The sequence below is a fragment of the Spinacia oleracea genome, chromosome 2 (genome assembly GCF_020520425.1).
Source record: "Spinacia oleracea cultivar Varoflay chromosome 2, BTI_SOV_V1, whole genome shotgun sequence".
NCBI lineage: Eukaryota > Viridiplantae > Streptophyta > Magnoliopsida > Caryophyllales > Amaranthaceae > Spinacia > Spinacia oleracea.
In genome coordinates, this window is record NC_079488.1 from 111,714,360 (window position 1) to 111,727,534 (window position 13,175).

The following is a 13,175-nucleotide window of genomic DNA, read 5'->3' on the forward strand; positions in this document are numbered from 1 at the left end:
TCTGATATTTTTGTCCCTTGATTTTATTCAATACGAAGTATATTAAACTCCGTACAATGTTTATTTATTCAATAAGTTGTGGACCGTATATTTGTGGTAAAAACTTGGTTATTTCTGGAGATTTTTAGTTTGTGTTTAGTTAATCGACTGTGTTCTAGATACTTTTTGTATGTACATGCTCAGCCAAGACTGTTTTATCTTGAGATTTTTATACCTTGAGGCTTTTTCCGGATAAAATTAGTAAAATCCCAAAACTAAGTCGCACTTCCATGAGTTCCATCTAGGTTTTGTTGAAGGAGAGAACTAGACTATCCAAATTTTTTGTGAGGCAATACTCTGGACTGTCATTATACAGTACTCCGTATAAGCTAGTGGACCGTGGACGCTCATCTTTTTGCACACGTCTTAAGTTTTAGGACTTCTCATTAGAAATACAATGCCATTCGTAAAGTTTGGCAGCGTAGTTGTTATGGTTCAAATTAGAGGTGACAAAGGGCTAGTTGTATCAGGTTTGGTTTAGGTCATTTTAAATGATAACTTGGTAAGTCAATTAGTTCAGGCTAGGCTATGATCTCTGGTCGATCTTTTATTAGAAAAAATCAATTATGAACCTGTAATCGTATTAAATTTTCAGCTCTTGACAGTTAGAACTTAGAACCCAGCCCATTTTGGTTGGGGTAAAAATCGGTTACGTAATTTCTGTTCTAATGCAAGTCTAGGTCAAGTTTTTCTGGTTCAACTTCATATAAACTCGAGATATATGATTGTCAAGTTGGAGCCTCCTAAAGACTTAATTAAAGAGTTGACATCTTTTTCTATCTTATGAGTAGCTTTTTGTTCTTGCATATAATTCTGGTTAGCTAAACAATTTAATTCTGACATACTTCATGATATATTGAGTATGAATTTGTAGTGTAAAATCCCATTGATCTTTCTGATTTGTAGAAACATAAAATTATTTGCAATTGGTTGAATTTCAATTAACAAAAAAGCAACACTCCACAATTAAGCTGGCATAGGCACACAAAACATTTTAGTATCTATTTATTATTCTCAACAAACCAACTTTACAAATTGAATAATTTAATTATAGTGTAATTCAAAACTTAAGATCTCTAATAGTACTAAGTATCTTTACATTATGCATCACTTATCATCATACTTATCTGAATTCTAACTGTTCACACCAAAGTTGAGCAAGATGAAGTGGTAGGATCATATAAAGCAGGGAGCAAATACTGCCTCTTGTTAGCTCCGTTGGCGTTATAGCTAGCACCGGTTGTGGGGTTAACCAAAAGGTTTCCGGCATAACCAGGGTACGCTCCCTTTCCGTAGACTCCTGGGCAGGCTGATGCAGCCTCAAGTGGTGCATCCTTCGGGCCTTGGAAATACCCATTTCCGTACGGGTTGGTCACAGTCCCTGCCAAAAGGGATGCCAAGTTGATCACCATCCCATCGAGGCCCACGTCGTTGTTTGGTGCAACCAAAGGTGGGCTTTGTGGGCCGTAGATGGGCTGGTGGAAGGGCCAAGCACATTGACCCGGGCACTGGGTCTCAGGATTACCAACCCATATATAGGTGAACTTTTGAGAGGTAAATTTGGAAATGGAGGATGACCCATGGGTTCCACACCGGCTTCTACAGAACCCGTCAACTACAACGTCAGATGCAGTCAACACAACGTTGACTGCGTTGACTTGTTGACCACCTTTGGAGGCAAGCTCTACAAGGTGCTTGTTGGTTAGGGACTTACCAAGGGGGTATGTCTCATCTATGACTTGTTTGCCTACGGAGAGGGAGAGAGCGGTGGTGGATTTCTTGGGATTAGCGAGGAGGTGATACTTTCCAATGGAATTCCACCACGTGGCAACAGATGGTTGGGCTTCACTACTTTGGGAGGATGAAAGGGAAGTGATAAAGTCCGAGATGATGGCACGTTGGGCGGGCTTGAAGTTACCGTACCAAATGAGGTTAATTGTAATTTTGCCATTAAGGAGGGGTCCCTTATGGTATTGGAAGGTCATCAGCTGAGTCGACTCATCAAGCCGCCTTGCCGCTAGGGAAAAGCCAAGGAGGGAGATGAAAAGAGTAAGGAATAGAATTTTGGCCGAAGATGCCATGGATTAATTGTTGAATATTACAGGCAAAGTGTCACGGTCCGAATATTTTTGGCAATCGGATTACAAGGAAAGGAATGTTGGATTCTAACACGAAGAGCGAAAAACTGAGGGTGTATGACTTGATAAAGTGTTTTTGGGATGAGGAATGAAGAGAATAGAGTTAGAGGGCGGGATATATATAGGTGTGAGGAAGTTGCTAGGAAGAAGTAGAATGAGTAAAAGTAATACGGTTGGAGTTTTGGAGGTAAAAGGTAACTAAAATAAAACGTGTGTTGTTGTGATGCTTGGAACTGTGGGAAGAAACTGTCACATTCTTGTTTGTTGGAATAATGATGGGGTCACTAGAAAAGGGTAGCTTCATTGCAGCAAGAAAAAGGTCAACTTTAGGCTGCTGCTGCGAACACCCCTTGTTGTTAAGGTCAACTTTAAGCTTTGATTCATATACCCGAAATTAAGGAAAATTGATTTTAAACAAACACTGGTAAAAACCTGAACCGCGATTTTACTGTCTAATTACCCTATAGTAATTTAGTAACTTTTTTAATAGAGCATTTTAGTTAGTTTTTATTACCTTCTTAAATCTTAATCATTGTCGATAATATCTTATTACTATATACGGAATACTTCATAATTCTGATATTCCTACTTACTAAAATGCTTAGATTAGTGTTTTTCTTTTGGGTAAGTAAGCAAATTTATTTCTCAAAAGAACACCATCATAAAACAGGGGAAACTAAAGCGGAGACAAACCATCTAGGATGGGCTTTAACCCCTCTAGAACCCAAGAAACATAAAGGAAAAAACCAAAATACAACTCATAAAATTATTTGACTGACAACTAGAGCATCAGACCAATCTTGATCAGAATATGACACTTTCGTACTCATAATACTCTTGACTCTAAGCATAATCATACCTTGAATAGTCTTCACAATGGAGTCTTTATTTTTGGCACAATTTTTTCATTTTTTTTTTTTTTAAGGGAGTGTCCTCTGGTCTTGTTTTTGTGACTGTTAAAAAACTAAAGTTGAAGTGCTTTTTACTGTTTTATCAATGCAGACAAGTTATCTATTTAGCTGAATTAACTTCTCTGATTACATGCTAGATTCATACAAATTAACATATTTGAATACGATTTATAAGAACATAGGGTTCAGTAAAACAATTAACGACGATAAATCAACTAATGAGAAAGTAGTAATCTTTCTCTTCACAAATCTGTCTCTGTCTCTTTGAGTTAAAGTCTGTTTTTGTCTGCAAAAATTGTTAACCAGGAACGCTATTAAGGAGCTTTCAATCTGAGAAGTGATGAGGAAATTAGCTATGTGAGGTCGAAATCTAGTAATGCAAATAGGCATGAATTAAGACCGATAGCGGTCCAAGGCTTTCCGTCAAATGGCAAAACATAACATTTTTATTTAGTGATCATAGCCTCCTCTCGAATGCAGAGGTTAATTAGAGTAGGTAATGCAGACATTAGGCTCACTCAACATCTATCTCTATTCTTTAAGCCAACTCCTGAGGTTGACTCTTTAGTGTCCCCCTTATGAATTACCTAAACTACCCCCCGTTAATTAATATTTAATCAATATTTACATGTATACAATATTATTTTAAGGAATATTTATTGTTCTTAGTATAAAATTTCACGTACGCACGCATCATGTGCATAAACACTAGTGTACCATTATACCTAGAGTACTGCGTAGAAGCCAGTTCGACTTTCAGTTATAGATTGAAGTGAAGATTTCCTGCTCAACTTATTGCTTACCTCAGTTCATTTGATTTGCACAAGTGAAATTTTAGGGTAGACAATATGGAGTATTATAGTAACTTTTTATTGCAATATCAGTGAATCAATGAATACATACTACGGAGTATTGAGGAAAACTATACTTCGTACTTAGTACTACTTCGTAATTTCTATTTGTTTCTTAATCCTAGTATACACTTTTACACTCTCCTATCTATATTACACAATATTGCAGGTTTCTTCTGAAACTTCTCAAACTAGAGTTGAGCAAGTCTCAGTCTTGGGATCGTACAATGCAGGGAGCAGATACTTTCTCTTGTTGATTCCGTTGGCGTTGTAGCTAGACCCGGTTGTCGGGTCCACCAATAAGTTTCCGGCATAACCCGGGTAAGCCCCCTTTCCGTAGACACCCGGGCAAGCTGATGCAGCCTCAAGTGGTGCATCCCTCGGGCCTTGGAAGTAACCATTCCCGTATGGGTTGGTCACAGTCCCAGCCAGTAGGGTTGCCAAGTTGATAACCATACCATCCAAGCCCACATCGTTGTTTGGTGCGGTCAGTGGTGTGGTTTGCGGGCCGTAGATGGGTTGGTGGAATGGCCAAGTGCATTGACCCGGGCACTGTGTCTCGGAGTTACCAACCCAAATATAGGTGAGCTTTTGAGCGGGCTTGGCAGACCCAGACCCATGGGTTCCACACCTGCTCATGCAGAAACCTTCTACTGCCACGTCAGCTGCAGTCAACACTACGTTGATGGAGTTTGGTTGTTGTTGTGGGCCCTTCCCGGCCAAGGCTTCAAGCTGCTTGGTGGTTAGGCTTTTGCCAAGGGAGTAACTGTCAATAACTACTTGCTTGCCCAATGAGAGGGAGAGTGAAGTTGGTCTCTTGGAATTGGCTACGGGGTAGTATTTACCAATAGAACTCCACCACATGGCAACCGATGGTTGGCTCTCAGACTGCGAATGTGACAACGAGGTAACGAAATCAGATATGATAGCCCGTTGGGTCGGGTTGAAGTTGCCATACCAAATAAGATTGATTGACAATCGGCCACTCAGAAGAGGGCCGTTGTGGTATTGGAAAGTCATCGGTTGAGTCGTCGAGGAGTCTACGAGCATCCTCGACGCGATAGTAGAGCCGACGAGGATAAGGAGAGTGAGTGACAAGAGTGAGTATTTGGTGGCCATTGTGAAGAATAGAAGAGAGACTTTTAAGTGTTTTTAGTAAAGAAAGGATAAGTTGGAATGTTTTGGATGAGAGAAATGAGGGGAGAATGTGGGGATTATATAGTACCCAAAAGAGTTAGGGAGCAAAAGGAAAGTGGTAGGAACTAGGAAATAGTCCATGCAAAGAGGGATATGCAGATATATGCTAAGGTATGAGTGTTAATTGAGTAGGGAACATGATTTGGTTGGGCTAAATAAAAATTGAAGAAGAATCTAAGTAAAAGATGTAAGCTTGTTTTGGATTTTATGGAGGCCAGCTCAAGGTCAACTAAGTGCTTCGAGAATACTATAACGCACTACGCATGCATGGGCAGGTTGAATAGCTGGACGCATGGATCTCAATATTTTGGAAACTTCTCATTTGATATATCACCTAATTACTGTAAGAAAATGGCAACCCCAAGTGTTAGACTTTAATTATGCTGACATGGTATATGATTTATCTAGTTTTAAGATCAGAAAAATAAATTTGTAACATTGAAGTGGATGAGTCTTAACAAAGTATTAAATCGAGTCTTGAAAAACCAAGATTCAACTTAAGACTGAGTGTGTGAGTTGAATAAAAATAATATACTCTGATTCATAAATTTACAACTCTTAAATGAATTTGAGGTGTGAAAAGCTAAATTTGATTGAATGTTAAGAAATAATAGTAATTTAATTATTAAGTATTGGTGGAATGCTGACATGGCATGTGAAGAAAATCTTAAGACAAGATCCCTCTGAAAACCTTGCCCTTGCTCTAAAATTTTTGGTGTTTTACTTATTGATTGTACTAGTGTACTTGTTGGATTGTTAGGTTGGTTAAGTTATGATAATCGAATACTTGCCATATTTGGAGGTGTGTTACTCATAATAGAAACCCTGATTAGTCTAAGTGTGCGTGCCTAGGGTTACAAGCGAGTTGAGCTGAGCTGAGCTGAGCCGGTCTTAATAAAGATTATTAGTATATGAACTAATAGAGAATGGATAGGCTGTTAAATTTTTATTCGAGCTTGACTTGTTATGAGTTTGAGCTTTTGTAAATGCTCGTTTGCATTTCGAGTTTGAACTCGAGCATTTTTTGATATTCGTAAGCGTGCCACACACATTATTGTTTCACACAAGATATTGAAAAGTATTTGAATTTTGTATAAATTTGAAAATTTTATTTTCTTGCAAATTTAAAGCTTGTTGAATGAGAGATACTGAAATCAATTCCAGATCAAGGAATATTTGGGGATGAATCCAATGAACTAAGCAAGCAAAAGACTTGACTTTGTGATAACATTAATTAGAGCATAATAATAGCGTACTACTATGAGTCAATTCCATCGGCCATATCTCTTCACCCACTCGTGGGCTCTTTAACTAGTCATACACTCGTAGACCCCAAACATGCCAGCAATACTCTCTTGTTTAGAACTACACCAAACCTTTGTACGGTCTGATTGCCCCAAAAACATATCCCTAAATATGTGGAAAATTACTTATAATAATTATTATGAATCATCAACTTGTCTTCTTTGGATGCTTTCTTGTAAGTTAGAAGAATCAATGTCAAATTAGTTTTTTTTCATCATTAATGGTGTAGTATTTGCCCCCTTTCAATTAAGAGGACCCGTAGCTACGCATTTGATCGATACATTATACCAAATTATTATTGGTAGAGTTTGCTAATGCCACCCTAGTAACCCTACATTGTACCGAACTTTGATATTTCTACTAACTTATACTTCCTCTACTAACTTATACTTCCTCTGTTTGGAAATACTCGTAAAATTGGTCATTCTCACGAATGTCAATGCATAATTTTGATCGTTAATATCTTAAATTTTCTTCAAGAAAAAACTATAAAAAGTAGATATTTTGAAATCACGCAATGTCTGACTATGTTTCAATATATGAAAATTTAAAAAGATCAAACGTTGCGAGTATTTGTAAACAGAGAAAATATGTTACGTGGGTACTATATGTGGAGAGAGTGGCGAATAAATTAAATAAAAGTCGATGTTAAGACTTGATGTTATGTGTGAAAGATGTGTGAGGTTGGCTACATCGCTGTCCACCAACGACAAAAAAAATCCATACCCACCCTTAAAATAAAAATAAAAAAAAAGGTTGAAAAGATGGCCCACACTTAAATAGTGTTGTTAACTTGTTATATACTGTCATCGGTAATATAAGTATTGTCATTGTTATATATATACTGTCATTGTTGTATTAAAATACTGTCACAATCATCCAAAAAGGGAAATTATGTATACAAGTGTAATGAATTAGAAAAAGTAAAGGGATCACTTAAATGAATGGATAAAAGTGTTGCATATTAAATGAATAGATAAAAATATGTATACAAGTGTTATATAAGTATTATCATCGTTTACATAAATACTGTCATTGTTGTATTTAAATACTGTCATTGTTGTATCAATTACTGTCATATTACCGATATTTAGTAATTTGTTTGACTTTTCAACTTATATAGCGAAAATACTATTTTACCCTGGGTATGGACTCTTTTTGTCGCTGTCCACCAGCGATGTAGCATGTCTCAAAGATGTGTTGCCTCTAACAAAAGTAGATGTACTATTAACTTATCTCCTTTGGCTGCTTCCTTGTATATTAGACCTACAAGAATCAATGTCAAACTTGCGTTGCTCATCATTAATGAAGTAGAGCATGCCCCTTTTTGTTAATTAAGATGACTCGTAAATCGTAATTAATGCTAATTGCTTTGGCTAGTTTCCTATCACTCATTATTAGGGGTGAGCAAAAAGTCAGGGTACCCTGAATCGGAACCGGAATCTGTTAGGAACCTGCGGTTCCGGAACCAGAACCTGTTGCGCAGGTTCCGGTTCTGGGTAACAAATTTGGGAACCTGTTGCAACAGGTTCCGGTTCCGGGTAACAAATTTTTAGAACGGGTACCCTGTTGGGTACCTGTACACAGTTACACACTGATTTTAACGTGGAGTACCCAAAATAAGGAATTGGGCCATATGAAAATTCTTCATATGCCCAATATATAAAACAATCTAAGTTAATTTTTGGAAAATATAAATATAGAATTACAATTTAAGCCCAAACTATAAAACAATCAAAGCTCAAACCATAAACTAGATAGTTTTTCAATAAAATATAAATATTTTACTTAAATTTTCAAAGTTACAGGGTACCCTGAATCGGAACCTGTTGCAACAGGTTCCGGTTCCGGTTCTCATTTTTAGGAACCTGTTGCAACAGGTTCCGGTTCCGGTTCTCATTTTTAGGAACCTGTTGCAACAGGTTCCGGTTCCGGTTCTCATTTTTAGGAACCTGTTGCAACAGGTTCCGGTTCCGGTTCTCATTTTAAGGGGTTCCGGTTCCTGGAATTTCAACAGGGTACCCTGTTGTGCTCACCCATACTCATTATAGCGAATGTTGATACTCCGTATTTCTTCTAGTTAGACGTTGTTTTTTCAAGACTGTGTGGCTAATTATGTGTGAGAAACAAGTTGGGTATTACAGTGTTTTATGAAAGATAAGTGGTTGTGTTCACAATGGTCACTCATTTGGTGATTAGTAGTGACAACTTGGAGTCAACAAAATATAGGAATACGAGAGCCGATCAACATGGGTCCGACCTGAAAAATACCGGGTTTAGATTGTCAGGTCTGCCCGAACATTTTAAAAAGTGCCGGCTTTGGGCAACGTAAAACAACAATTTTAGTTATAAATTTGGCCCGAAAAGTCCGCTATTTTTGGCCGAAATAGCGGGTTTTGGGTGTTGGAAATTCTCATTGGGAAACACAAAGGAAAAAAGGGTGAGTGAAAATTCAAGAGTCCCACATTGGAAAAACTCTTCATATTCCTCTTGTTTATTAATTGGGGAATGAGTGTAACTCTTGTTTAAGAAAGTGTGAGAATGGTATGGGTGGACACATCACACACACGCGCGCGCGCGCCGGGCCGGGCGCGGGCCGTGGGCCGTGGTACTTGGTACTTGGTACTTGGTACTTGGGAATGCGGTTCGCGGGCGTGGGTTTTGTGGGTCAACCCTATTCTTTTTGGTAACTGGACCGTTTTGCTTAAGTCATTGTTACGGGAATCTGTATTGATTACGTAACCGTTGGATTAATTACCATTAATTACGTCCGTTACTACATTCAATGTCTCTGACCGTTTTTGGCTGTTGCAACATTCATTCCCTCAGCCGTTTTTGTCTGTTGCAATGCTTTCCTTCTAATTATTTAAATCAGAGTTTCAGTTCCCTTCTCACAGAAAATCATACACACAAAATACGAAAACACATTCTTACTCTCACACAAAATTGCTCTCGGTTTTGGGCATACGTTCTGACTCCATCCGGCTTTGTGAGTGCACACAACGTCGGAGTTGCGCTAATCCTGGAGGGCGACCGCATTCTGTTCTACTGCACCGGGAGGTAGCGCGGAATCGTCTTTTAGGACAGTGGGTGTCCACGACGCAACAATTGTTCTTCGTTCAGTTCATCGAATCAGATAAGTTTGTTCTAATTTTCGCTTTAATCGCAACAATCTAAAAGACGATTATTATGGCTTTGACTTCCAAATTCTTGATTCCTGATATGTCTAAGTTAGAACCTCTTGATGGCAAGAATTATAAACGTTGGGCTGTTAGGATGCGATTCTATTTAGAACAAATTGAGATTGCTTATGTGCTTGATGACGTTGTCGAACCTGATGATGAAACTGAATTGCATGCTTTTGAGTTGAAATTTGCTAAAGATGATAGGACATGTAAGGGCATGTTGCTGCATCATATGTCGAATACTTTGCTTGATATCTATATGGGGTTTAATCATGCTAGGGATATTTGGGATGCATTAGAAAAGAAATATGGAACTGATGATGCTGGTACTAAGCGTTATTGTGTCAGTAAGTGGTTAGCTTTTCAAGTCCAAGATGATAAACCAATTATTGATCAGATTCATGCTTATGAAAATATTTGCATTGCTATGGCTGCCGAGGGTTTGAGTATTTGTGATATTACCCTTGCTATAGTTTTAATTGAGAAACTCCCACCCTCTTGGAAAGATTTTCGTAATCAGTTAATGCATAAGAAAAAGGACCTTACCTTAGAGGAGCTTGTAGGTCACCTGAAAATTGAGGAGGAAAATCGTATTAAGGATAAGGGTCAATCTGTGTTTTCCGGGTCTGCTAAGGCTAACCTTGTAGAACCTAAGCCTCATGCATATTCTGAAAAGTTTAAGGGAAAGGGAAGTCCTTTCAAGCCTCAAGGGAAACCAATGAAGTATAAGTTCAAGGGCAAGTGTTTTGAATGTGGGAAAACTGGTCACAAGTCTGTAGATTGCAGATCCAAGAAGAAGTCGGATCATAACCAAGCCAACCTTGCTGAAGCTAATGAAGTTTCTAATCCTAACCATTTTGTTGCTGTTGTTTCAGAAGCTAACTTGACAGGTAATGTTGCTGAATGGATCGTTGATACTGGAGCAACGAGACATATCTGCACCAACAAAGACATGTTCACTACCTACGAAAAAACTGATGGTGAAAATGTCTTCATGGGTAATTCAGCTTCTGCAACTGTTCAAGGCAAAGGGAAGATCGTTCTCACTCTTACCTCTGGAAAACTTATTACTCTTACCAATGTGTTGCATGTTCCAGAAATGCGTAGGAACCTGATTTCTGGTAGCTTGCTAATGAAGGCTGGATTGAAGCTTTCATTTGATTCTGATAGGCTTGTTATTACTCATAATGGGGAGTTTGTGGGAAAGGGTTTCTGTAATGGGGGTTTATTTACTCTTGATGTCAAACTTGAAATTATGAATAAGAATGCTAGTACTTCTTCTGTTTATATTGCTGAGTCTATTGATTTATGGCATGCAAGGTTGGGTCATCTTAACATTGCTTCAATTAAAAGGCTTAAACAACTTAACTTGATTCCCAGTTTTTCTAAAACTGATTTTGCAAAATGTGAAGTATGTGTTGAGGCCAAGTTTGCAAAGAAGCCATTTAAATCAATAGATAGACAAACTAAAGTACTAGAGCTTGTTCATAGTGACTTGGGGGATTTTAAAAATTATGAGAGCAGGGGTGGTAAAAGGTATTATATTACTTTTGTTGATGACTGCTCAAGATTCACCATGGTTTATCTTCTCAGGTCAAAAGATGAGGCTGAGGAAATGTTCCTCAAATACAAGGCCGAAGTGGAGAACCAACTTGATAGGAAGATCAAGAGACTTAGGAGTGATAGGGGTGGTGAATATGACCCTAACACTCTTAAGGCATTTTGTGAGCAGAATGGGATCATTCATGAGACAACGGCTCCCTACACACCCGAGCAGAACGGGATTGCTGAAAGGAAGAACAGAACATTGAAGAACATGATGAATTCTATGCTTATTAGTTCTGGGTTTTCTGATAACATGCGGGGGGAAGCTATATTATCTGCTTGTCATGTTTTAAACAGGGTACCTCACAAGAAGCTAGACAAGACTCCATACGAAATATGGAAGGGTCGTGCACCTAACCTAAGTTATTTGAAAGTGTGGGGGTGTCTAGCAAAGGTGGCTATACCCAGCTTCAAAAGGGACAAGATTGGTCCTAAAACGGTTGATTGTATTTTTATTGGTTATGCTTACCAAAGTGCTGCATATCGTTTTCTTGTTAAAGGTGCTAACAATTCTTATGCAGGTGGTAACATCATTGAGGCAAGAGATGCCGAGTTTTTTGAAACAGTATTTCCTTTGAAAATATCTTGTATCAATGATGTGCCTTCTTCTAGCACTTCTTCTAGTATGCCTGTTGTTGCTCCTCCCACCTCTGATGTGAATTCTGAATTTGAGCCAAGGAGGAGCAAGAGGGCAAGAAAGGAAACCAGTTATGGTGATGATTTTATTACTGCTTTCTTAACTGAACCTTACTTGATTGATGATGACTTTGTTTATGTCTTTATTTTGGAAGATGATCCTAGGACCTATGAAGAGGCTATGAAATCTGTTGATGCAGTGTTTTGGAAAGAGGCAATAGATAGTGAACTTCAGTCAATCCTAAGTAACAATACTTGGGAGTTGGTTGATCTGCCTAGGGGTTGCAAGCCCATTACTTGTAAATGGATCTTTAGGAAAAAATTGAAATCCACTGGATCCATTGACAAGTATAAGGCTAGAATTGTGGTAAGGGGATTCACCCAAAGGCATGGTATTGATTATTTTGATACTTATTCTCCTGTCACTAAAATTGCTACTATTAGAACTTTGATTGCTCTTGCTTGCATTCATGATCTTGTTGTGCATCAAATGGATGTTAAAACTGCATTCTTAAATGGTGATTTGGATGAGGAAATTTACATGGTTCAACCGGAAGGGTTTGTTGTTCCTGGTCAAGAGAATAAGGTTTGTAAATTAGTCAAGTCCTTGTATGGGCTTAAGCAAGCTCCAAAGCAATGGCATGACAAATTTGACAAGACTATGACAGGTAATGGGTTCCATGTAAATGAAGGTGATTCTTGTGTTTACTCTAAGCATGATTCTGATGGTTGTGTGATTATTTGTCTTTATGTGGATGATATGTTAATTTTTGGGACTAATTTGGATCGAGTAAATGAGACAAAAAGTTTTCTAAGTTCTAAGTTTGAAATGAAAGATATGGGTGAGGCAGATGTGATTTTAGGAGTGAAAATCAAGAGAACTCCAAATGGCATTTGTCTTAGCCAAGCTCACTATGTTGAAAAGTTACTTAAAAAATTTAACTCTTTTGACGTCGATCCAGTTAGGACTCCCTATGATCCAAGCATCCACCTAAGGAAAAATAATGGTGATCCTGTTAGCCAACCTGAATATGCTAAGATTATTGGTAGTGTTATGTTTCTGATGAACTACACTAGACCTGACATTGCTTATTCTGTGAGTAGATTAAGCAGGTATACTCATAACCCAAGTCATGAACATTGGGATGCTTTGAAGAGATTGCTCAGGTACCTTAAGGGTACCATGGATTGGAGTTTGCACTACTCCAAGTTTCCAGGAGTTTTGGAAGGCTATTGTGATGCTAACTGGGTTTCTGGCAATGATGAAATTAACTCTACCAGTGGTTATGTTTTCACCCTAGGGGGTGG

The 13,175-nt window shown here is 38.3% G+C and overlaps 2 protein-coding genes across 2 annotated transcripts; both read right to left on the reverse strand.

Annotated features, from left to right (window-relative positions):
- Positions 1-1,018: 1,018 nt before the first annotated feature.
- LOC110806145 (protein PHOSPHATE-INDUCED 1) lies at positions 1,019-2,252 on the reverse strand. The gene has a single exon (XM_022011805.2). The coding sequence runs from the start codon at positions 2,118-2,120 to the stop codon at positions 1,182-1,184; it is 939 nt and encodes a 312-aa protein (XP_021867497.2). The 5' UTR covers positions 2,121-2,252; the 3' UTR covers positions 1,019-1,181.
- A 1,687-nt stretch (positions 2,253-3,939) lies between these two features.
- Positions 3,940-5,595, reverse strand: LOC110806058 (protein PHOSPHATE-INDUCED 1-like). Its single transcript, XM_022011724.2, has one exon. It carries the CDS (start codon positions 5,056-5,058, stop codon positions 4,126-4,128), a length of 933 nt encoding a protein of 310 aa, XP_021867416.1. The 5' UTR covers positions 5,059-5,595; the 3' UTR covers positions 3,940-4,125.
- Positions 5,596-13,175: the final 7,580 nt, after the last annotated feature.

Excerpts from the sequence above, each read along its gene's own strand:
- LOC110806145 (XM_022011805.2), bottom strand. The coding sequence starts at position 2,120 with ATGGCATCTTCGGCCAAAATTCTATTCCTTACTCTTTTCATCTCCCTC.
- LOC110806058 (XM_022011724.2), bottom strand. The coding sequence starts at position 5,058 with ATGGCCACCAAATACTCACTCTTGTCACTCACTCTCCTTATCCTCGTC.